This window comes from Schistocerca serialis, chromosome 1 (assembly GCF_023864345.2).
Source record: "Schistocerca serialis cubense isolate TAMUIC-IGC-003099 chromosome 1, iqSchSeri2.2, whole genome shotgun sequence".
Taxonomy (NCBI): Eukaryota; Metazoa; Arthropoda; class Insecta; order Orthoptera; family Acrididae; genus Schistocerca; species Schistocerca serialis.
Window position 1 is genome coordinate 91,380,144 of NC_064638.1, and position 26,600 is coordinate 91,406,743.

General features: G+C 44.4%; 1 protein-coding gene across 1 annotated transcript in view; it reads left to right on the top strand.

Annotated features, from left to right (window-relative positions):
• LOC126418941 (neuropeptide SIFamide receptor-like) overlaps window positions 1-25,363 on the top strand; it is a 141,907-nt gene extending 116,544 nt beyond the window's left edge. Inside the window, exons 3-4 of the mRNA XM_050086363.1 lie at window positions 15,385-15,468; window positions 24,992-25,363. Of these exons, the coding sequence (XP_049942320.1) occupies window positions 15,385-15,468; window positions 24,992-25,363 (456 nt within the window). The remainder of the gene's footprint in view (window positions 1-15,384; window positions 15,469-24,991) is intronic.
• Window positions 25,364-26,600: the final 1,237 nt, after the last annotated feature.

The following is a 26,600-nucleotide window of genomic DNA, read 5'->3' on the forward strand; positions in this document are numbered from 1 at the left end:
TTCTGGCCTAGCCTACTTCTGGAGGTCAGCAAACCACCTGTTCGCGTTCAACCGATTCTCAATCTGGACAGCGACCTGTTTGTTCTCTATGCGTGATGTCTTCATGTTGGAGATACTCGTCTGTGACAGTGATTTGAAGCAGTGATGAGAGAAATGCTGAGAAGAGTACTTTATAACGTGGTGCACAAGTTCGAAATTTGTCTCGAAGGTGCCTACGACCTTCCTCTATAATGGTGAAAAGCCGTGGCGCCCGACGACGTCACCGTAGGGCTCGGAGACCCTTCAAACAGAAATGTGTTGACACGTGAGATGTAAGCTGTACTAATAATACGTGAAATGTAGTTGCGAATACGGACAACCATCAGCTGTATAATGGAATGACGACAGTGAAACATTTTGCGGTCGAGGACGGGAACCCGCATTTCCCACTTATCGCGAGTGGTCGCTTTACCATTAGGCTATGCAAGCATGCAGCATGGCCAGACTCAAACTTCCATATGTCGTCAAATTTGCGTTTACAATCCGCACTCGAACGTTCATTAGGTATATTCCCATAAGGGGAGATATTTTAATTAACAGTCGGTCCCCAATATTGGCAGATAAATGTAACATTGCAGCGTGTCTGTTGTTTAAAAGTAGGATGCGATGTTCCTTCGGACATGCATGATAAGAGAAGCCCGGTCCCGTTCAAATTTCCATTGTCGTAATTCCATTATATAGCTGATAGTATTCCACATTCGCAACTGGAAATACTTTTCATTTATGTCTTAACGACTGTAGTCGCCACAGTGCCTGTTCCTTCGGACATGCATCGTATTTCTGAACAACATAGGCACTCCAATATTTTACTAGGCTGATAATGTCACACTGACACCTGATCTCGACACAATTTTGCCCCATACCATCGTGGACGACTCACACCATGGAAAGGTCGTCGCACCTCCTTCTCTTGAAGTCTCTGAGATGGTCAGAACCGCGACATCATGCCTTTTCCTCGTGTATGAGCGAGGAAAACATTTCTGAACACTTAGCTGTTTACAGTCGACATAAAGAGGCCTCACGAGGTGCTATAAATTATGTGGAAGAAACCACCCCTTCTCTTGGTACGTTCATTTTCAAAAATTTCACAGTCTGAAACGAAAGTGTGCAGTGCTATGTGTAACAGAACGTCGTTCTTCAGAACTGTTGAAGCGTCTGACCCCCCTCCTCCCCCCCCCCCCTCCGCCCATCACTGAGATGATTCAACTCCTCTAAGCGTGTTGTGAGGCTCTGCCCCACTGAACATGATCTCACACGTTGGGGGGAAGAGGCCAGTTTGACCACAACTTTTGCTCTGGTATACAATGTGGAATAACTAGGGACCGTTCAGAATCATTCGACGAAATCTGAAAGTGATCCGCAGCACAAAAGGCAGTTTTTCCTTCTTCATTCCTACTTTCTTGTGCTCTCTTTTGGCGTGTACGAAGAAGGCGCGGGGAGGGGGGGGGGGGGGGGGGGGGGAAGGGGAGGATGATGATGCAATATTGACACTCAAATTCAAATGGATAAAACGGTAAAGGGTCCCTCTAAGACTCCCCCCCTCCCCCGTAACCCCCCACCCCCCATATGCACCGAACAGAGTAGCGCAGTGTTTAGCAAACTGCACTCGCATTCGGGAGGGCGACGGTTCAAACCCGCGTCCGTTGGGTTTTCCGTGATTTCTCTGCTTCGCATAAGGCAAATGTCAGGATGGTTCCTCCTAAAAGGCCCGGTCGCTTTTCTTCTTCATCCTTCCCTAATCCTAGCTTGCGCTCCGTCTCTAATGATCTCGTTGTCGACCGGGCGTTAAACACTAATCGCCTCCTCCTTCTCCTCTATGACCCACCAGCTCGGCAACAGCTTTCGTGCTGCCCACGCGCCTTTGCTGGTTCCTTTAAAAAAGTCCTTGTACAGAGACGCCCATACAGTGATTCCTAGGCACCAACTGGATAGACAACTCATCGACACCCCTCAGATTTCGCTCGTGGCCAGCAAGTGGTCGTGCATCGGTGTGGCGCCACTCAGCAGTTTTGTTTTAATGTATCATTTGTAAGACAAGGGAAGGTAAGGGAGAGTGTTTTACCTTGGAACACTTTAGAGGCTTTCGCCTCTAGTCCGTACTGTAAGAGAAATTTAATACCTTTTCTTATTCTATTTTGAAATAATAGAATTCACTTTATGTGTGTTGCACCCTTTTTCCGAAATTACAAAAAATACACCAGAGGAGTAAGGTTATTCCAAATAAGAAAAACTATTCCAAGTCACAACATGGTCATGTACCTAGGAGCAAATATCCTGTTCAAATTTTAAAGTGTTGCAATCAAGAAAAGCTTGTGAACACTTTGTTTAACAGTCTATGTGGTACATTATTACTCTGATACACGCCAATAATATTGGTAAGTGATATCAAGTTATGAAGAACTATTATCAGAACCTAGTTACAAGATAAAACCTTTTGCAATAGAAGATATTCGCAACTAACACGAATTTCTATTTTAAAGACAGGGAGAATTGTTAAGACTTTAAGGATACTCAGTTCATTTCCAAATATCATGTATTCTATGAGGTAGAATATCTTCTATTTCAAGGTACAAGACGGTGCACAACTGATGAAGGACAGCTCAACTACCCACACCTTTTTTTTTTTTTTTTAATTTTAAAAATATCTAGAATTTTACTCTCCATGAAACTATAAAACTGAAGAATTAACAATACGATCCAAATAGCTCTAGTACGTTAGATGGCACTTGAATATGTAGAACTCGTTACATTTACAAATACTGCAAAAAACACAACATCAAAAACAGTAGAAAATTTTGGTAGTCTGTGATTCACTTTCTTCAACTTATTCTAAAACTGGTCACTATACTGAAACACCGACCAGGAAATATGCATTCCTAAGTACAGTATTCTACAGGCGCAACACTCCATATTCTGATTTTATTGTTTTTTAATGATTTGAATAAATTTACAGCAACAGATGCCACCATTATTAGATTAATGACATCCTACCGTTGGCGACTACAGGTGCAGATCAAGGAATTGATTTACGGCTGGTGGATGTTATTCTAGATGTTTAGCAAGGCATCGGGCAATTCCTTAAGTAACAGTCATATGTCGATTGACGAATGTCCTCTATCCATGATGGATCAATAGAGATTGAATTCCACAAGTGTTCCTAGCTGGGGATTTATCCACCTTAGGCTTCTATACATGAAATACCCATATGTTCGTTTGGATTTGTCAGAACTGTTGGCAAACCATTTAATTACCGGCATCCCACTGCACTGAAATGATCCCTGATGCCCCAGATGATGTGAGTACAGTCAAAATGTTGTAGCCTCAGGAATGAAGAACATCTCTATTATATCATCGCAATGGCGCTGTGTGTTCAGTGCTGTAGTTGGGACGAAGATGAAGGGCATTATCCAGCTTTGCAGGTCTCCCCAAATCATGACAGATCTGAACCTAAATGTGATCCGTGTGGAAATTACATCCAGATGATTCCTCACCTCAACGTCCCAATACCAACATGGATCCTACTGTCAAGGTCCTCACTACAGAAGCGTTACTCATGTGTGAAGAGCCCACAAATGCTCCATACCTCACTGCACATGCTGTCTGGCAAACAACATGGCCACACGACGTGCGTTGCTGAGCTGTCTGTGCTGAGCCCCTCGAACAGTAGTAGCTGCATGGCATGGCGAACAACTAGAGTTCGTGCTGTCACTTCTTCGTCCCTAGATTGCGTGTTTCCCAATAGTGTGATCTTCCCACAGCGTAGTACTGCAGGGATGGCACTGACCTGGACGTCGTGTAGTAAAACCCGTCTTCTGAAGTCATTGCATCACCCTTCCTACCACATTCTGTGACACACCTAACACTTACTGCTACGACCTTCCATGTCCAGACAGAGCAACGGCGTAGCTAACCTCGGCAGAAGACCACACGATAATACTGTAAAAAAGAACAAACATTATAATTCCGTTGTTCTCGATGAGACCAAGCTTAAAGCACACTTTGTTATTCACATAATCCTTTCCATCTACCGAATACAGCGAAAAAAACACGAGAAAAAAATGCACCACACAGTGAGAAAGATTTCTGCCTAATGATTTGACGTTGCTTCAAAATAAGACAGCTGAGTGGCACTATAGCGCTGCACCAGCACTCGCTTGCACCGGCTGCCTGCAAAATCTGAGGGGTATCAAAAGGGTTGCCTACCCCACTGCTATCTAGAAACAGGTGATTTGGTGTCTCTGTACAGAGACATTTTTAAAATTTCTAATATAGATGCGTGGGTGTCACTGAGGTTGTTGCCGAACTGGGGGGAGAGAAGTCTTAATAGACCCTTTCTGCTTTATTCACGTGAGCGTCAATCATGGACCCCCATACCCCCCTCCAAACCCACTCCAGTGAGAGCATGAAAAGGGACGGCTGAAAAAGCATAAACACCCTTTTCTGCTGCGAATTATTTTCGCATTTCGTCGAACACTTTTGAACGTTCGCTACTGGTTCCATTCTGCGTATCAGAGCAGACTGTGTCCACGCTACACTCCAATGAGGGAGAGGTCACGTTGCCTCCCAGGAGGCGGGGATCAGTAGTGTCATAGGTTGTAAAAACGTCTTCCTGCTGCACAGTGCACTGCAATCTGTCATTTTAGACTCCGAAATGTTTGAAAATGAGCACCGGGTGGAAATGGAAGTTTCATTCACGCTCTATAAGGCACCTCCTGAGACCTTTCCGTGACGACTCTGAGCAGCGGTGTGGCCCAGGTGTTTTCCTCGGCCACCCATAAGAAAACCACGTGCTTTCGACGCTGGGTAACTCGGTTCTGACCTCCCTCATAGAGGCATGGGTGAGATGTGAGTAACGGGAGGTGTGATGAGCTTCCTAGGGGGAGTCACTGAGAATGGGACTATCCCCTCAGATCGCGATGTTTGTGCTCCATTACAGGAAACGTGGCAGGCACCTTCGAGCCAAATTTTGTAACTCATGCGCCGCAATGGGAGAGAACGACAGGTTTTTAAAAAAGTAACTTTTAATTTTGTTGCGCTGCTTAGCTATCTTCGTTAACATAACGTTTTAATCGAATGAATTTTGATTGTCACAAGTAACATTTGTCCTATAAATTATTGCTTTTTTACCCTTTTTTGCGTAGCATAAATACTGTTAGGTTTGCTAATAAATCCACAAGTAGGAAATATAGTGATCGACTGTTTTGAAAATGGTTTCTTGTCCAGCACAATCATACTAATTTCAAACGGAGTGACTGAACCACGACGTGCATTTTATAAACTAAGGACGACCAATTACGGCTAAAACTGGTAATTTCGTTTGATATTAGTGTTATTGTACCTCACAAGAAGTTACGTTCAGAACTTAAAAGTATTTGTGCTACTAATAAAATATCGGGAAAAGCCCTAAATTTCAGAAGAGAAGACAGCTGAAGCGATGGGATTGAAATGTCACACTGACGAAGATATAAATGCATCACGTCAGCTGAAGGCAGGTAGAAGCCTTGTTATATATAAAGCTACACAAAAGGTGGCTGTTTCTTATATTTCAAGTAATTAAACCCACAACCAAGGAGCCCAGTCTCCATTAAAAAGGATAAATTAACTTAGTTGTAGCTTCAATGTACTTTAAAAGTGCTTTTGACCCATAGCTCAAGGAATCCTTGTAGGAATTCATCGGTAAATTCAGAGCTGAATCTGTATTAGCATATCTAATACATGATCTCATACACAGACCCTCAAAACCAAGAGTAAGGTCTGAAATATAAAAAACTTTCAAAAAGTTTCAACTATGGATAAATAACAAAGTCGTTAAAGTAAACATTTCATTTGCTGAACATCCTCAAAGTCTAACAAATCTTTTGACGTAAATCGACGAGGTAGACAACAAAATAAAACAAAAAATTAAAAAATCAAGTATTTGGAAAAAATAACTGAAGAAAACTGTTTGGGAAAACATGCTGTGGAACAGAGGGTAGGAAAGAGTTTACCTATCATATTACGAGTAATGTTTATGACATAAACTGCTTATTTAGGAAGCTAAAAATAAAGCACTACAGCGGTGAAACCAAAATACCTAAATGCAGGTGAGCACCAAGTAATGGATTTTTTTCTATATAAACTTTAAATATTGAAAAGAAAAATCGTTAGGAAAATAGTGGGTCATTTAAAAATGACAGACTCCTGGAAATGGAAAAATAATGTTGAAATATATGAAAACATAGCAAATCTGACAGAAACAGTAAGAAATTCTCAATCGTTTGTGTAAATCAACAATAGATTTATAAAACAGTACTGCTCCACCGTTTCGGATCCTTACGAATCTGTATATTGAGCAAGCATTAAAGGAAACAAAAGAAAAATTTGGAGTAGGAATCGAAATCCATGGAGAAGAAATAAAAACTTTAAGGTTTGCTGACGACATTGTAATTCTATCAGAGGCAGCAAATGACCTGGAAGAGCAGCCGAACGGGAAGGACAATGTCTTGAAAGAAGGATATAAGATGAACATCAACAAAAGTAAAACGAGGATAATGGAATGTAGTCGAATTAAATCACGTGATACTGAGGGAATTAGATTAGGAAATGAGACACTTAAAGTAGTTGATGAGGTTTGGTATCTAGGAAACAAAATAACTGATGATGGTCGAAGTAAAGTGGATATAAAATGTAGACTGGCTATGGCAAAGATCGAGTTCCTGAAGAAGAGAAATTTGTTAACGTCTAGTATAGATTTAAGTGTCAGGAAGTCCTTTCTGAAAGTATTTGTATGGATTACAGCTATGCGTGGAAGTGAAACATGGACGATAAATAGTTTAGACAAGAAGAGAACAGAAGCTTTCGAAACGTAGTGCTATCGAAGAATGCTGAAGATTAGATGGGTAGATCACGTAACTTATGAAGAGGTACTGAACAGAATTGGGGAGAAGATGAATTTGTGACACATCTTGACTAGAAGAAGGGATCGGTTGGTAGGACACGTTCTGAGGCATCAAGGGATCACCAATATACGTAGTACTGGAGGGAAGCGTGGAGGGTAAAAATCGTACAGGGAGACCAGGAGATGAATATACTAAGAAGATTCAAAAGGATGTAAGTTGCAGTAATTATTCGGAGATGAAGAAGCTAGCACAGGATAATCTATCATGGAGAGATGCATCAAACCAGCCTCTTGACTGAAGATCACAACAACAACATCACGTAGACGTGACAGGTCGGTAAAGCCGACCGAAAAATTTAGAGCGTTGGTAATCAAGGATCACTGAACAGTTCTGCTGTAACCATTGCATATCACATGTAGGGATGATGTGAGTAAAACAAAAGAGAATAAGGTGTGTACAGAGGGTCCGCAGCTCGTGGTCGTGCGGTAGCGTTCTCGCTTCCCACGCCCGGGTTCCCGGGTTCGATTCCCGGCAGGGTCAGGGATTTTCTCTGCCTCGTGATGACTGGGTGTTGTGTGATGTCCTTAGGTTAGTTAGGTTTAGGTAGTTCTAAGTTCTAGGGGACTGATGACCATAGATGTTAAGTCCCATAGTGCTCAGAGCCATTTTTTTGTGTACAGAGGCATGAAGACAGTAACCTTACAGTAATCTTACTCAATACTCAAATGGAATACGATAGAAAGTCATTCATATTTGTCAGAAATATCTTCCACCACTCACTGTACTATTACTTCAGAAGACAAGCAGGTGCACACTGCATGCTGTGTTTCAAACTTTCGTTGTTCCATTACACCAATCAATCATTATTATGGACAGGGACGACTGTTCAGAAGAAAATGTAATTCAAAACGTACTGCGAAACATAAGTCATGTTTTTATCATTTATACCACTTTTATACATCGTTTGAGAACGATATAACCTGTTTTGAAACTTCTGATGCAATATAATGCACTTACTTGTCTCGTATTTTATTTTTGGTGTTTGTAATAGCAATTTTTATTATATTATTCTTTTAGGTCTGAGGGAAAGGTAGAGAATATCCAGTCACCATTAAAGCAGAGAGGTGGAAAACGTACACAGAATGCGAAGATCTGGAATACCGACAAAAAGAAAACCCTCCTAAATACTGTACCAGATTATGTAACCAGGAAAGGACAACTGGCTAAAATAAAACGTTTTACCAACAGAATTTGCTCACGTCGATTAAAATGATCTGCAAGAATAACGGAAGCGCAGTCTTATCAAATTATTTGATTCTTTCTGAAACCTAGGTGGCTCTCACAAAGAACAGTGCAGTCATCCAGCGTGCAGAGGGTACGACAGCGAAATAGTTCTGGAAGTCAGAAGTCATTGTCGTTTAAGTATTTCCTAGAGATGGAAAACCAAAGCGTCCATGTTAGAAAAGGATTCTTCCTGGACACATTTAAGAATTCCGACGGTCGACTGACCCGTTGGATATCAATGCCGGCCGTTTATGCTGTAGTTAACTCTTGTGGAAAGAAACCGCAAGCAATAAAAATTGATGGCAACAGTAAAAGAGAAATTCCATCACCATGTCTTTTCAACCAAATTTGAGCTACATTGCAAGCTACCATCAGAAGGCATGTGCATTTTCTGTGATGAAATAAACGTGAATAATTCAGTGGAACAGAATGAAGCTGCATTGCTGTCCATGACGCAAGAAAGAGACGTGCACTTAGGGAAAGGGAGAATTTGAAATCAGACGCGGCAAATATTTAAAATAACTCGTACACATTGACCTTTGATCTACAGAAGACACTCCCGTTCCCGTAACTGTCCACATCAGTATCATGCAATAAGAGGAATCTGTATGTGTATAACTTTATAATACTTTCATTTAAGGAAAGGAATGGTTTTATCTGCATGTGAGATGAAACGGGAGAAGATGGCGATCAGAAGATCTTTCAACGTGTCTAGTGAAGCATATTAAGGAACAAGCAAAACACTGCAAGCATGTGATTTTACATTTCGATGGCTGCACAGAACGAAACTTCAACATAAAAATGGCACATGCTTTAAAGAAGCTGTTACAAAAATTTGATATGGAAACAGAAATCAGGGAACATAAATTTCTTGTGTCAGGGCATTCGTACCTGCCAAATGATGCCGACACTGGCTTTATAGAAAGGGCAGAAAAGCAATCCACATTTATTCGCCAGATGACTGCATAACCATTGTGAAAGAAGAGGAAAGATCTGTTTAAAATAGTACACATGTTGCGTACTAATTGAAAGCAGCCATTGTAAATCGGAAGAAAATTTTGATGGTCACAAAGTGAATTGGCTAGACATTCAGTGGTTCCTACGAAAAGGGATGTGCATATTCACGAAAATACAAAAACAGCCTCGATCCTGAAATAAAAAAAAAAGGTTCAAATGGCTCCGAGCACTATGGGACTTAACTTCTGAGGTCATCAGTCCCATAGAACTTAGGAACTTAGAACTACTTAAACCTAACTAACCTAAGGACATCACACACATCCATGCCCGAGGCAGGATTCGAACCTGCGACCGTAGCTGTCGCGCGGTTTCGGACTGTAGCGCCTAAAACCGCTCGGCCACCCCGGCCGGCCCTGAAATACAGTTTCATTAAATTGGTGTTGGTGCTTGCCGTCGCTCAATGCCAAAGTTATCAGTGTTCATGAAACTTATCTGGCAAAGAAAGGTAAGGGAAGAGCAGCACGACAGCTACCAGCAGCGACGTGCAAGAAGGACGTGTTAGATTTGCTGTCTTTTATTTCTCCCATTCCGCACCATTTCTTCATGTTCATTGCAAACACACGTCAGAAACGGTTTGCTGAAAATGACGCCGAATCTGGAGACAATGATGATTGTTCTCTGTGTAAAGACGTGGGTAAATGTAGTCAATACAAGAACGCACACGGAAATATCAAACATGGAGCTGTTACACTCCTCGAAATTGAAATAAGAACACCGTGAATTCATTGTCCCAGGAAGGGGAAACTTTATTGACACATTCCTGGGGTCAGATACATCACATGATCACACTGACAGAACCACAGGCACATAGATACAGGCAACAGAGCATGCACAATGTCGGCACTAGTACAGTGTATATCCACCTTTCGCAGCAATGCAGGCTGCTATTCTCCCATGGAGACGATCGTAGAGATGCTGGATGTAGTCCTGTGGAACGCCTTGCCATGCCATTTCCACCTGGCGCCTCAGTTGGACCAGCGTTCGTGCTGGACGTGCAGACCGCGTGAGACGACGCTTCATCCAGTCCCAAACATGCTCAATGGGGGACAGATCCGGAGATCTTGCTGGCCAGGGTAGTTGACTTACACCTTCTAGAGCACGTTGGGTGGCACGGGATACATGCGGACGTGCATTGTCCTGTTGGAACAGCAAGTTCCCTTGCCGGTCTAGGAATGGTAGAACGATGGGTTCGATGACGGTTTGGATGTACCGTGCACTATTCAGTGTCCCCTCGACGATCACCAGTGGTGTACGGCCAGTGTAGGAGATCGCTCCCCACACCATGATGCCGGGTGTTGGCCCTGTGTGCCTCGGTCGTATGCAGTCCTGATTGTGGCGCTCACCTGCACGGCGCCAAACACGCATACGACCATCATTGGCACCAAGGCAGAAGCGACTCTCATCGCTGAAGACGACACGTCTCCATTCGTCCCTCCATTCACGCCTGTCGCGACACCACTGGAGGCGGGCTGCACGATGTTGGGGCGTGAGCGGAAGACGGCCTAACGGTGTGCGGGACCGTAGCCCAGCTTCATGGAGACGGTTGCGAATGGTCCTCGCCGATACCCTAGGAGCAACAGTGTCCCTAATTTGCTGGGAAGTGGCGGTGCGGTCCCCTACGGCACTGCGTAGTATCCTACGGTCTTGGCGTGCATCCGTGCGTCGCTGCGGTCCGGTCCCAGGTCGACGGGCACGTGCACCTTCCGCCGACCACTGGCGACAACATCGATGTACTGTGGAGACCTCGCGCCCCACGTGTTGAGCAATTCGGCGGTACGTCCACCCGGCCTCCCGCATGCCCACTATACGCCCTCGCTCAAAGTCCGTCAACTGCACATACGGTTCACGTCCACGCTGTCGCGGCATGCTACCAGTGTTAAAGACTGCGATGGAGCTCCGTATGCCACGGCAAACTGGCTGACACTGACGGCGGCGGTGCACAAATGCTGCGCAGCTAGCGCCATTCGACGGCCAACACCGCGGTTCCTGGTGTGTCCGCTGTGCCGTGCGTGTGATCATTGCTTGTACAGCCCTCTCGCAGTGTCCGGAGCAAGTATGGTGGGTCTGACACACCGGTGTCAATGTGTTCTTTTTTCCATTTCCAGGAGTGTATATTGTGTACATCTTTGTTTGCAATTATTTGAAGGAGAGTACTGTAGCAAGTTCCGTTTGAAACATTGTTGCAGTCGCCACTGTTTCTTTTGTGTACTTCATTTTGCATCGATCAAGTGAAATATAATTGTCTGTTTCAGAACGAAGCAAATTTGTGTTTGTAGAGCTTATGCTGATTTTTTGTTCACATGTATTTTTATTCTCTGATATCTTAGAAACACTTTCTGTGGACTTTCACCACTTGTATTCTGAATGCCTCCTGCTGGAGGACTTGTTGGAACGAAGTGTAATGTGGCCACTACGTCATGGTGCTCCATTTCGCTGCCATCTTGAGTGCCTAGCTGAAACATCGGTATGGGGCGATTATTCCCACTTGCCAGGTTTGTTCTCATGTTAGCCTTCAATCGTTAGATCTGCACCGTCAAAGGTATTTTACATCACCTTCACGTGAGTGCACTTCTCATGGATCACATTCCTGGTCACATGTCCATGTGACCTTCTTTGCTCTTTATCCTTTCAGGGACAGTTTCCTGCAGTTTGTTCCTTGAGGCAAATCACAACTAAATCTACGTGATACTCCGTAAGCCACCTAACGGTGTGTGGGGAACAGTAATTTGGTTACCTCTAATTGATCCCGCCCTCCCTTCCCTGTTCTGCTCGCGAATAGCGTGTGAGGAGAATGATTGTCGGTGAGCCTCTGTACGAGTATTACCTCTGATTTATCGAATCTTCTCAGCGTGGTCATTTCTTGAGATGTATACGAGAGGAAGTAATGTTGTTCGACTCTGTCCGGAAAGTGATCATTCGAAATTTCAGTAGTGAACTTCTCTGTGATGCATAACGTCTCTCTTGTAACGACTGCCGCTGCGCTCTATTCAGCATCTCCGTAATGCTCTCGCGCTGGCTACAGGAACCCATAACGAAGCGCGCCGCTCTTCTTTGGCTCTTCTCTATCTCTTCTACCAGTCCTACCTGGTAAGGATCACATATTGATCATCAGTACTCAAGAATCGGTCGAACAAGTGCCTTGTAAGCCACTTCGTTCGCGGATGAGTTACATTTCCTTAAGGTTATTCCTATCTGGCATCTGCTTTGCCTATTATTTGCTTTACGTGGTCATTCTTCTTCAGGTCGCTCTGGATAGTTACTTCTAGATATTTTATGGTAGATACTGTTTCCAGCAATGTTCATATTGTAGTGGCAACTTCTGCCACCAAATGTATCAGGATGACCAAATGCAGCGGGAAGAGGTAGAAGGCACAGTATCAAGACTCATCCGTGCTTTCCAAGTGATTTATTGTTTCCAACCACAGTGCTGTGTTCCCCTCAGTCTGTGTCACCGGGTACCGCAATGTTGAGGTCACCACTTTGCTGTCTGTGAAATGGCCTGGTGCGGAATGGCTGCCTCAGCGACCCGTGCACGCACTGTGTGTCAGCCTTGTATGCCAGAGGAGTTGTGGCATCGTCAGGATGCCGGCAGTCGACACGGCGGTCCGTGTCCCTGCTGACTCAGCGCTGCTCGGTGTGAGCCATAGGCGGCCAGCTGCATGCTTCTCGCCAACATGGCTGAGATCACAGTGACAACAAGCACCTGCGATCCGACATCTGTATCTGCGGCCCTCACCTCTGGATGCCTCCGGCGTGTATTGGAAGCCAGGCAGTGGTGAGCCGTGGAGTGGCCCACTGCTGGCTGGCTACGGACCCCACGTCGGCCTCGGAGTGTCGAACTAGCGACCCGCCATGTACTGGAACGCTGGCACCCCATCTGTTGCTCGTCTAGCTGGTGGTGAGACATGTCCTGCTGTCCAGGAGAGCTGTCACACTTGAATGAATCTCGTTATAAACCTGCATCTACTGATATGTGGCAGAGTGCCTCTGTTTTGCCATACGCGCTGCTTCACGTCACCTACTCATAACATGCTAGGTTGGCCAGTGGGCCCTTCTGCCTGGGATTTGCGACATGCAAAACCGCTACGTATACTCTTTCACCAATTTGACGGCCATTTGGCCTCTATTCTGCTTCGGAACTGTTGGTATGCATAACTCACTGCACTCTGGCCCACACCTAGCTGTAACTTCCCTATCGTAAACGATGGTGCCGCTACACTATGTATGTGCAATACGTTATGTGTATTTATTTTCAGTGTCAGTTGACAGAGCCTGCACCATTCATAAATCCTCTGCAGGTTTATACTGTCTTCTGGCTTTGCAACATTCTTATAGACGAACTATAGACAACAGCCTTAAAGACAATCCGACGCTTCCTACTAGACCATTTACATCCATTGTAAACATAAACTGTCCAGCCACGCTACCTTGAGGTACTTCAGAAATTACATCTGTCGATTTTGTTCAGTTAAGAGCGACATGTTGAGTTCTATCTGCAAGGAAGTCTTGATTTTAGTCGGAAAGCTGGTCCGATGGTCGATGAGCTCGTATTTTTTTCAATAAACTGCAATGCAGGACGGCGTCAAATGCCTTCCTGAAGTCAGGGAACACGGCATCAACCTGAGCTCAGTTGTCTATAGTGCTATGGATCTCTTGGAGGAACGGAGCTAGCTGAGTTTCACAAGATCTCTGTTTGCAGTATCCATGTTGATTTTTAGAGGAGATTTTCATTCTCCAAAAACGTGATAAATCTTGAGCCTAAAACATGTTCTGCAGTTCTACGACAGCTTGACGTCAGCGATGAAGATTGCTGATGGAAGGAAGGAAGATTGGGTTTAACGTCCCATTGATAATAAGGTCATTCGTGACAGAGCACAATCTCAGATGGTGTTAAGGATGGGGAAAGAAATCGGCCATAACCTTTCACACGAACCATCCCAGCATCTGTCTGGAGCTTATCATTATGTGCATCTTTCTTACGATCTTCTTTAAAAACGGGAACTAGGTAACTAAGTACGCTTTCTTCCAATCACTAAGTCTCTTTCGTTCTTCCACGAAAAACTGTTGCTAGAAGCGGAGCAAGTTCTACCACATAATCCTTACAGAATATTTATGGTACGTTATCTGGTCCTCATGCCTTTCCTCTAGTAACCGATTATAGTTGCTTTTCTATTCCGCTGTCGGTTATCTCTGTATCTGCCATATTGACTTTAGTGCGATGATAGAAAGAATGGACCGTGCTATGATCTTCCGCAGTGAAATAGTTTCGGAAGAGCAAATTTGGTTTTTTGGCCTTCTCTCTGTCATCTTCCGTTTCGGTCTTAAAAAGACGAATACAGTGATATCAAGCTTGTTAATATTGTCGTTGAAAGCTCTAGCAAAAATGTCCGATGAATGTGAAAAAAATTGAAACGTAAGACGGCTCAAACCGGCCATTGCGGAGTAAACACCAACAGGTGTTCCTCTCATGGAATGATCCGCCGTTGTTTTAAGCCTACCTTTTCTTCGGCCTACTTGTTTCCACAAAAGCTGTTCACTTAAGGGTACGTAGACACATCTGAAATAGTTTTGTTATGCCCCTTCTGTTACCTTAGAATTTAGCATATAGTCTCATTTACAATTATCGTAGCTAGCCCCATTTCTATGGCAAGTAAAGCAGATTCAAGAGAAAATACGGTAAAATATTTTGTATTAGTAGCTTATTTGCTGCATATAGTGATGCTAGCATGAGAGCCCAGCTTGGGTCGATACCGACCACGTTGTCTCTGGATTTTACCACATTTTTCTGATACTTTTGCCAAATGTTTCAGGGTCTATACGGAGCATCACGTCATTGTGCTCATCTTTCCTAGCTCTTTCGAATGTTGTTAAAAGAAATACATGGTTCCATTAAAAATACTTGCTCCAGTATCTCGGCTGATACAAGAGTTTACAGCATTGCCCATACAACAAAACGTTCCCTCTGCCTATTATCATCTGCCGAAATCCTCGTTTCGATAACTTGAACCGTCATGTAAAAGAGATCCAAATTTTAGACGATTCACATTGCACAGACGATAATCATAATGAAAATGTTTCTATTTTTATGCACCGTTTGCCATATTTGCACACGACATTAGAAGGAATAAGATGTCAGTGGCACTAACAGGGATTCGACCTGTTGCAGGTGTGCAAGAGGGATATCCCTGGTGACTCCACGGATGCACAGCTGGAACGCATGCAGCACAAGAGCAAGATCAAGGTGGTCAAGGTGGGTATGCGGTATGGCCTGGCACTCACTTCCTACACCCCCACCATACTGACCCTGCTATAGCTGTGTATAGACGAAGTTATGTACAGGTAAAAGTACAGCCATCTTTTTCTCCACTGCTTGCCACCGACTGCAGTTTGAAACTGCCTTAAATCAAGTCACACCTGAGATCTATACTTGTGTTCTATCTTAGTAATATGTGAGATACCTTAGGTCTTTCCTTAATTAAGAAAAAAGGCTAAATGTAATGTAGCGATAAATGTATAGGCAGCAGTGTGATAGGCCCAAAATGGTGCCACTGCAAGCAAGTTGACCAGAGCTTGCTACGGCATAATGATAAATTTGTGCCTCTATGCGATCTCTGGTTAATGTGTTTGGCTTGTCTCTGCACCATTGGGGTCGTGGTCGCATTCTGCCCCTCACTGCCCTCATGTGCTATCTTAAAACTAGAGGTACCACAACGCGCACGCTGAAGCACTGATTAAACGACGTATTACAATTAATTTTTAGATGAATAATTTGCACGCTACGTTGCCAGGTAACGAGGGTATAGAGCGCGCCCATTACATTTAGCCTTTTTTTTTAATTAGGGAAAGACCTAAGGTATCTCACATATTACTTAGGGGGAACACAAGTATAAATCTCAGGTGTGACTTGATTTAAGGCAGTTTCAAACTGCAGTCGGTGGCAAGCAGTGGAGAAAAAGCTCTAGAAGATTGAAGAGTTTTTAGCAAACAGAACACAGCATGTTGTTATCAATGGAGAGACGTCTACAGACATTAAAGTTGTTGTGTCGGTAGCTGGGCCGACACCGTGAAGTTGAGATGGCTGAAAATGCACGCTAAACTAAAGCAGACGGGCGTGAAGTACTGGAACAGGCTACGTAATTAATGTTAAGAATAAAAGTACGTAGCTTGATTAATACTTAACTTTACTCATTCCTTTTGGTACATCGATCTTGACGATACACAGAAGACTTTAAGTACAATCACTGTATGGCTAATGGCGCCTTGCTAGTTCGTAGCCATTAACTTAGCTGATGGCTATTCTGTCTCTCGGCTAATGAGAGTGAAAGGCTTCGTACATCTGGTCGGTAGCTAGGTTCTCGTACAACTGGGGCGAGTGCTCTCTCGTATCACGAGACCTGCCTTAGTGGTGGCGCTAGGTCTGCGATTACACAGTGGCGACACGCGGGTCCGACATGTACTAAATGGACCGCGGCCGATTTAAGCTACCACCTAGCAAGTGTGGTGTCTGGCGTTGACACCACAAAAGTAACCTCTGGCGTGCCACAGGGGAGTGTTATGGGACCGTCGCTTTTCACAATATATATAAATGACCTAGTAGATAGTGTCGGAAGTTCCATTCGGCTTTTTGCGGATGATGCAGTAGTATACAGAGAAGTTGCAGCATTAGAAAATTTCAGCGAAATGCAGGAAGATCTGCGGCGAATAGGCACTTGGTGCAGTTGCCACTGACCCTTAACATAGACGAATGTAACGTATTGCGAATACATAGAAAGAAGGATCCTTTATTGTATGATTATACGATAGCGGAACAAACACTGGTAGCAGTTACTTCTGTAAAATATCTGGGAGTATGCGTGCGGAACGATTTGAAGTGGAATGATCATATAAAATTAATTGTTGGTAAGGCAGGTGCCAGGTCGAGATTCATTGGGAGAGTCCTTAGAAAATGTAGTCCGTCAACAAAGGAGATGGCTTACAAAACACTCGTTCGACCTATACTTGAGTATTGCTCATCAGTGTGGTAGCCGTACCAGGTCGGATTGACGAAGGAGATAGAGAAGATCCCAAGAAGAGCGGCGAGGTTTCGTCACAGGGTTATTCGGTAAGCGTGATAGCGTTACGGAGATGTTTAGCAAACTCAAGTGGCAGACTCTGCAAGAGAGGCGCTCTGCATAGCGGTGTAGCTTGCTGTCCAGTTTTCGAGAGGGTGCGTTTCTGGATGAGGTATCGAATATATTGATTCCCCATACTCATACCTCCCGAGGAGATCATGAATGTAAAATTAGAGAGATTCGAGCGCGCACGGAGGCTTTCCAGCAGTCGTTCTTCCCGCGAACCATACGCAACTGGAACCGGAAAGGGAGGTAATGACAGTGGCACGTAAAGTGCCCTCCGCCACACACCGTTGGGTGTCTTGCGGAGTATAAACGTAGATGTAGATGTAGACTGCAAGAAATACAAGTGGCGCGCTGTACATCGTGTTTCCCTGGAATCATAACAAGTTGCCACAGTCTCAGTCAAATGTTTGCTCTTTTAACAAGCTGTACCTGTTGTAACATTATTTACTCTTTCCATGGAGGGCATTATTTGATATTTTTTGCTGTTTGACTTGAACTCCTTAGCTCATCATGTATGTTTACAATTTTAACATCTTCTAATTTATGTTCTCTTTTTCATTGGAGTCAAGTATTAAGTGTTTTAGACATTTATTTCATAATATGTTTCACCTCCCGCCGCCTTGATCCCCCTCATTCCCTAGTTGCTCCTCTCCTCTCCAACCCCAGCCCTCTGCCACGCCTTCACTGTTGTGTCCCCCCTACCCACCCCCCTTCCTCAGCTCTACACACTTGATTTACTTTCCCAAGGTGGCTTCCGTCAACTCCCCCCTCCCGACGATGCCCTCTCTCCCTCCATTTATCCCTCTTATCAACTGTGAATATACCTGTGGTCTAGGGGTAGGGTCTTTGATTCATAATCAAAACGTCTTCGGTCCCGGGTTCGATCCATGCCACTGTCTAAATTTTGATAAATAATCAGCATTGGCGGCCGAAGACTTCTGGCATAAGAAGTCAGCCTCATTCTGCCAACGGCCTTGTCAAAGAGGGCGGAGGAGCGGATAGAGGTTCAGGGCACTCTCTTGTCCTAGGGGTGGGAAATTGCCCCCAAAGGCGGAAGAATCAGCAATGATCAACGACATGAGGATGCAGAATGCAATGGAAACCACTGCATCAAAGACACATAACGTGTATCCACAGGATATGTGGCCTGTAATTGAAGAAGTGTCATGATGACCTCTCCATTGGCAAAAGATTCCGGAGTAGTCCCCCATTCAGATCTCCGGGAGGGGACTGCCAAGGGGGAGGTTGTTGTTGTTGTTGTGGTCTTCAGTCCTGAGACTGGTTTGATGCAGCTCTCCATGCTACTCTATCCTGTGCAAGCTTTTTCATCTCCCAGTACCTACTGCAACCTACATCCTTCTGAATCTGCTTAGTGTATTCATCTCTTGGTCTCCCTCTACGATTTCTACCCTCCACGCTGCCCTCCAATACTAAATTGGTGATCCCTTGATGCCTCAGAACATGTCCTACCAACCGATCCCTTCTTCTGGTCAAGTTGTGCCACAAACTTCTCTTCTCCCCAATCCTATTCAATACTTCCTCATTAGTTATGTGATCTACCCATCTAATCTTCAGCATTCTTCTGTAGCACCACATTTCGAAAGCTTCTATTCTCTTCTTGTCCAAACTATTTATCGTCCATGTTTCACTTCCATACATGGCTACACTCCATACGAATACTTTCAGAAATGACTTCCTGACACTTAAATCAATACTGGATGTTAACAAATTTCTCTCCTTCAGAAACGCTTTCCTTGCCATTGCCAGCCTACATTTTATATCCCCTCTACTTCGACCATCATCAGTTATTTTGCTCCCCAAATAGCAAAACTCCTTTACTACTTTAAGTGCCTCATTTCCTAATCTAATTCCCTCAGCATCACCCGACTTAATTAGACTACATTCCATTATCCTTGTTTTGCTTTTGTTGATGTTCATCTTATATCCTCCTTTCAAGACACTGTCCATTCCATTCAACTGCTCTTCCAAGTCCTTTGCTGTCTCTGACAGAATTACAATGTCATCGGCGAACCTCAAAGTTTTTATTTCTTCTCCATGAATTTTAATACCTACTCCGAATTTTTCTTTTGTTTCCTTTACTGCTTGCTCAATATACAGATTGATACAATATACAGATATACCTCCCCCTATACAGGGGGAGGTTAGCATGAGAAAAATATTGAATAATCTACGAAAGGATAACGTTCTACGTGTCGGGGCGTGGAATGTCAGAAGTTTGAACGTCGTAGGGAAACTAGAAAATCTGGAAAGGGAAATGCAAAGGATCAATCTAGATATAGTAGGGGTCAGTGAAGTGAAGTGGAAGGAAGACAAGGATTTCTGGTCAGATGAGTATCAGGTAATATCAACAGCAGCAGAAAACGGTATAACAGGTGTAGGATTCGTTATGAATAGGAAGGTAGGGCAGAGGGTGTGTTACTGTGAACAGTTCAGTGACCGGGTTGTTCTAATCAGAATCGACAGCAGACCAACACCGACAACGATAGTTCAGGTATACATGCCGAGGTCGCAAGCTGAAGATGAACAGATAGAGAAAGTGTATGAGGATATTGAAAGGGTAATGCAGTATGTAAAGGGGGACGAAAATCTAATAGTCATGGGCGACTGGAATGCAGTTGTAGGGGAAGAAGTAGAAGAAAAGGTTACAGGAGAATATGGGCTTGGAACAAGGAATGGAAGAGGAGAAAGACTAATTGAGTTCTGTAACAAATTTCAGCTAGTAATAGCGAATACCCTGTTCAAGAATCACAAGAGGAGGAGGTATACTTGGAAAAGGCCGGGAGATACGGGAAGATTTCAATTAGATTACATCATGGTCAGACAGAGATTCCGAAATCAGATACTGGATTGTAAGGCGTACCCAGGAGCAGATATAGACTCAGATCACAATATAGTAGTGATGAAGAGTAGGCTGAAGTTCAAGACATTAGTCAGGAAGAATCAATACGCAAAGAAGTGGGATACAGAAGTACTAAGGAATGACGAGATGCGTTTGAAGTTTTCTAACGCTATAGATACAGCAATAACGAATAGCGCAGTAGGCAGTACAGTTGAAGAGGAATGGACATATTTAAAAAGGGCCATCACAGAAGTTCGGAAGGAAAACATAGGTACAAAGAAGGTAGCTGCGAAGAAACCATGGGTAACAGAAGAAATACTTCAGTTGATTGATGAAAGGAGGAAGTACAAACATGTTCCGGGAAAATCAGGAATACAGAAATACAAGTCGCTGAGGAATGAAATAAATAGGAAGTGTAGGGAAGCTAGGGACGAAATGGCTGAAGGAAAAATGTGAAGACATCGAAAAAGATATGATTGTCGGAAGGACAGACTCAGCATACAGGAAAGTCGAAACAACCTTTGGTGACATTACAAGCAACGGTGGTAACATTAAGAGTGCAACTGGAATTCCACTGTTAAACGCAGAGGAGAGAGCAGATAGGTGGAAAGAATACATTGAAAGCCTCTATGAGGGTGAATATTTGTCTGATGTGATAGAAGAAGAAAGAGGAGTCGATTTAGAAGAGATAGGGGATCCAGTATTAGAGCTTTGGAGGACTTACGGTCAAATAAGGCAGAAGGGATAGATAACATTCCATCAGAATTTCTAAAATCATAGGAGGAAGTGGCACCAAAACGACTATTCACGTTGGTGGGTAGAATATATGAATCTGGCGATATACCATCTGACTTTCGGAAAAGCATCATCCACACAATTCCGAAGACGGCAAGAGCTGACAAGTGCGAGAATTATCGCACAATCAGCTTAACAGCTCATGCATCGAAGCTGCTTACAAGAATAATATGCAGAAGAATGGAAAAGAAAATTGAGAATGCGCTAGGTGACGATCAGTTTGGCTTTAGGAAAAGTAAAGGGAAGAGAGAGGCAATTCTGATGTTACGGCTAATAATGGAAGCAAGGCTAAAGAAAAATCAAGACACTTTCATAAGATTTGTCGACCTGGAAAAAGCGTTCAACAATATAAAATGGTGCAAGCTGTTCGAGATTCTGAAAAAAGTAGGGGTAAGCTATAGGGAGAGACGGGTCATATACAATATGTACAACAACCAAGAGGGAATAATAAGAGTGGACGATCAAGAACGAAGTGCTCGTATTAAGATGGGTGTAAGACAAAGCTGTAGCCTTTCGCCCCTACTCTTCAATCTGTACATCGAGGAAGCAATGATGGAATAAAAGAAAGGTTCAGGAGTGGAATTAAAATACAAGGTGAAAGGATATCAATGATACGATTCGCTGATGACATTGCTATCCTGAGTGAAAGTGAAGAAGAATTAAATGATCTGCTAACGGAATGAACAGTGTAATGAGTACACAGTATGGTTTGAGAGTAAATCGGAGAAAGACGAAGGTAATGAGAAGTAGTAGAAATGAGAACAGCGAGAAACTTAACATCAGGATTTATAGTCATGAAGTCAATGAAGTTAAGGAATTCTGCTACCTAGCTAGTAAAATAACCAATGACGGACGGAGCAAGGAGGACATCAAAAGCAGACTCGCTATGGCAAAGAAGGCATTTCTGGCCAAGAGAAGTCTACTAATATCAAATACCGGCCTTAGTTTGAGGAAGAAATTTCTGAGGATGTACGTCTGGAGTACAGCATTGTATGGTAGTGAAACATGGACTGTGGGAAAACCGGAACAGAAGAGAATCGAAACATTTGAGATGTGGTGCTATAGACGAATGTTGAAAATTAGGTGGATTGATAAGGTAAGGAATGAGGAGGTTCTACGCAGAATCGGAGAGGAAAGGAATATGTGGAAAACACTGATAAGGAGAAGGGACAGGATGATAGGACATCTGCTTAGACATGAGGGAATGACTTCCATGGTACTAGAGGGAGCTGTAGAGGGCATAAACTGTAGAGGAAGACAGAGATTGGAATACGTCAAGCAAATAATTGAGGACGTAGGTTGCAAGTGCTACTCTGAGATGAAGAGGTTAGCACAGGAAAGGAATTCGTGGCGGGCCGCATCAAACACTGCTGACAAAAAAAAACTGTGATCCTCATCTCCCCCTCCTTTCCTCTGTCCCTTCCCTCGGCTCCATTCTCCCCCCCTTCCATCCTGTTTTTTCCCCACCTACCATCTCTCTGCCTCCCTTATCTTCCCCCCCCCCCCCCCGAGGCCTTTTGCATTCCCCTCCTCTGCCATTCCCCACTCCCTCTTTCGTCTGCCCAGCCCCCCCCCCCCCTCTTTTGGGTCCTTGTCCTCTGTTTACTCCTTCCCCCCTCCCCTCCCACTTTGTTTTTCCTCTCCTTCCACCCTTTTCTTTCACATCATCTGCCCAGGTTCCCCCCGTCTGCCCTCAACTGTGGTGTGTCGTATTTGTGCCAACTCTTTAGTGCAGTGTTCAAGTGAGTGTTCAGTGTTGTGCTGTGATTTTTATCTCTCTTGCGAACAGAAACCAGACTCTCGCAGTGGTTTTTAATTGTTGTCTATTATTTTACCTGTCTGCTTCCTGTGTATTTTATTAGCATCACCAACCCTTTGTTTTATGTTTTAAGTTCCACAATTTTCCACCATTTTACCATTTAAGTCACCGATTTTGTCTCCTGCTTTTATTATTTATTATCTTCATTTTTTAAAACAAGTTCTCTAGGTTGAAGTGTGGCATACTAAGCTGCTGCCAGACCGCTGCCCTTTGGAGGGAATCTAAATTCAATAAAGGAAAAAAATAATAATAACATGTTTAAACATTACAGATGACTTCTTTCTGAATAAGATACTCTCAGTGGTATCGAAATCTGGTCAAAGTTTTAATCCCAAACTTATGCAACCTGCTGGCTGCATACTTTATGTACTGAAAATTTATTTACTGTTACTGCTATAAGCCATGTTTAAAACTGTGATAAGTGACAGTCCTTCTGTTAGATGACTGAAACTTAGAGAAGTTTTATTGAATAATAACGAAAAAAGCCTTCTCTGGCAAAGTCACTAACAAAGATGATGTGTATACAGGGTGTTACAAAAAGGTACGGCCAAACTTTCAGGAAATATTCCTCACACACAAAGAAACAAAATATTTTATGTGGACATGTGTACGGAAACGCTTACTTTCCATGTTAGAGCCCATTTTATTACTTCTCTTCAAATCACATTAATCATGGAATGGAAACACACAGCAACAGAACGTACCAGCGTGACTTCAAACACTTGGTTACAGGAAATGTTCAAAATGTCCTCCGTTAGCGAGAATACATGCATCCACCCTCCATCGCATGATACAGCCCAGGAGAATGGCGTGTCCACAATACGAGCACAAAGAGTCTCAACATTTGGTACCGGGCTTGTGTAGACAAGAGCCTTCAAATGCCCCCATAAATGAAAGTCAAGAGGGTTGAAGTCAGGAGAGCGTGGAGGCCATGGAATTGGTCCGCCTCTACCAATCCATCGGTCACCGAATCTGTTGTTGAGAAGCGTACGAACACTTCGACTGAAATGTTGAGGAGCTCCATCGTGCATGAACCACATGTTGTGTCGTACTTGTATAGGCACATGTTCTAGCAGCACAGCTAGAGTATCCCGTATGAAATCATGATAACATGCTCCATTGAGCGTAGGTGGAAGAACATGGGGCCCAATCAAGACATCACCAAAAATGCCTGCCCAAACGTTCACAGAAAATCTGTGTTGATGACGTGATTGCACAATTGCGTGCGGATTCTCGTCAGCCCACATATGTTGATTGTGAAAATTTACAATTTGATCACGTTGGAATGAAGCCTCATCCGTAAAGAGAACATTTGCACTGAAATAAGGATTGACACATTGTTGGATGAACCATTCGCAGAAGTGTACCCATGGAGGTCAATCAGCTGCTGATAGTGCCTGCACACGCTGTACGCGGTACGGAAACAACTGATTCTCCCGTAGCACTCTCCATACAGTGACTTGGTCAACGTTACCTTGTACAGCAGCAACTTCTCTGACGCTGACATTAGGGTTATCGTCAACTGCGCCAAGAATTGCCTCGTCCATTGCAGGTGTCCTCGTCGTTCTAGGTCTTCTCCAGTCGCGAATCGTAGGCTGGAATGATCCGTGCTCCCTAAGACGCCGATCAATTGCTTCGAACGTCTTCCTGTCGGGACACCTTCGTTCTGGAAATCTGTCTCGATACAAACGTACCGCGCCACGGCTATTGCCCTGTGCTAATCCATACATCAAATGGGCAAATACCAACTCCGCATTTGTAAACATTGCACTGACTGCAAAACCACGTTCGTGATGAAGATTAACCTGTTGATGCTACGTACTGATGTGCTTGATGCTAGTACTGTAGAGCAATGAGTCGCATGTCAACACAAGCACCGAAGTCAACATTACCTTCCTTCAACTTGGCCAACTGGCGGTGAATCGAGGAAGTACAGTACATACTGACGAAACTAAAATGAGCTCTAAAATGGAAATTAAGCGTTTACAGACACATGTCGACATAACATCTTTTCTTTATTTGTGTGTGAGGAATGTTTCCTGGAAGTTTGGCTGTACATTTTTGTAACACCCTGTAGTAGAGCTATACTGACCATTTCTCGGGAGGCAACACCACTATTCAGGGCACTTTGCCGTCCTGGTCACTTTACCCCAGCTTCCCCTAAGAGAGGTACTGTCGGCAGATGCTGGTGGTGGTGGTGATCCTGTTCGTGGCGTCGTGGCTGCCGCTGTACGTGATCTTCGCGCGCATCAAGCTGGGCGGCGAGCTGGCCGCCTGGGAGGACGAGGCGCTACCTGTGGCGACGCCGGTTGCGCAGTGGCTGGGCGCCTCCAACTCGTGCATCAACCCGCTGCTGTACGCCTTCTTCAACCACAAGTTCCGGCGCGGGTTCGCCGCCATACTGCGCTCGCGGCGCTGCTGCGGCCGCCTGCGCTACTACGAGACGGTGGCGCTCTCCGGCTCGAGCGTGCGCAAGTCGTTCAACAACAACAACTCGTCGACCCGGCGACCCGACACGTCCGTGTCGTACATCTTCAACAACACGGGCGTGTAGCGAGCGCCGCGCGCCGGCCCCCGCCCCAATTATTGCACTCTGAAGCCGGCCCTCGCGGCCGCACCGGACCGGCGTCGGCCTCGACGCGACGGGTTAGTGCCGACGCGCGACGTCGCAGCAAAATAAAAACAAACAAAAGTTTCCTCCTCCGGCTCTCCGTCCCTCTCTGGCACACGAGCGCGCACACGCACGCACATACACACACACAACACACGTTCACATACACGTATAAACACACACTCGTTCAGTTCACACACGGCGGTTTGACACACGCGCAGAGAGGGGCGCGCGCTCGGGAGCATTAGATGGTTGTAGTTGTTTGGTGAGCGGCGCGGACAACGGCGGCCAGCGAGACGAGCCTTCACAGCAGCGACCGGCCGTCCCCCTCGGGGACGAAAATATTTTGCTGCCGCCGTTAAGGCTCGCCTCGTTGATCGCTGTTGTCGTTTTTTAAGGCTAATTGCGCACTCAGAGGAAGTACAAGTCACCTGGTGAGTGAACCTGGGGATTGGCACCGGCACCCTTTTTTTTTTCGCACAGGGCTCGCGTCTCGCCTCGGTCTGGTGGCCGCAGGTAGCTGTTAATTTGTGCCTCGAAGTCAGCACCCCTCTGAAAGAACAACCGCCACGGCGGGCTTCCAGTGCGCCATCATTTTCAGTGAAGATGTAGAGAGCGATTCAAGGTGGCTGAGTATGGCAACATCTCTTCTGTCATAGGTACACTAGCTGTGATTTGTACTCTTACCAATCGATATGTATCCATCTGATCATAACTGCTACAAAGGGCAGTTAAAACTGATTACTTATTACAGTCACAGTTGCTATATAATATATGCAGTTGCTTACCAGTTGCGGCCATCAGCTGACCCGGCGAACTCTGTTCCGCCTTAAAGCCAATAAATAATCAGATTTTGGATGTTAAGTTCAATTTTTTATTAGGAAATACAAATAAAAAATTAAGTATTTTAATGATTCTTTATTCTTTGTGTTTTTTGGTGCACAGCTTCCACTATTCAATTAAGTACCTTGTGATACACGACATTTTTTTTGTTTTACTATCAGGCGCAATAACAAACAACGTAGATGGTCTTCCGACCCTTGAACATGCCACATATAATTGACCATGTTGTTTGCTCGACGATTTCGCATTGCCAACCGAGCCGTTTCATGGGCTGCCTCACTTTGCTCTCGTGATTGAGAACCACGAAGTCGAGCCATACTAACGCGGCGCTCTTCAC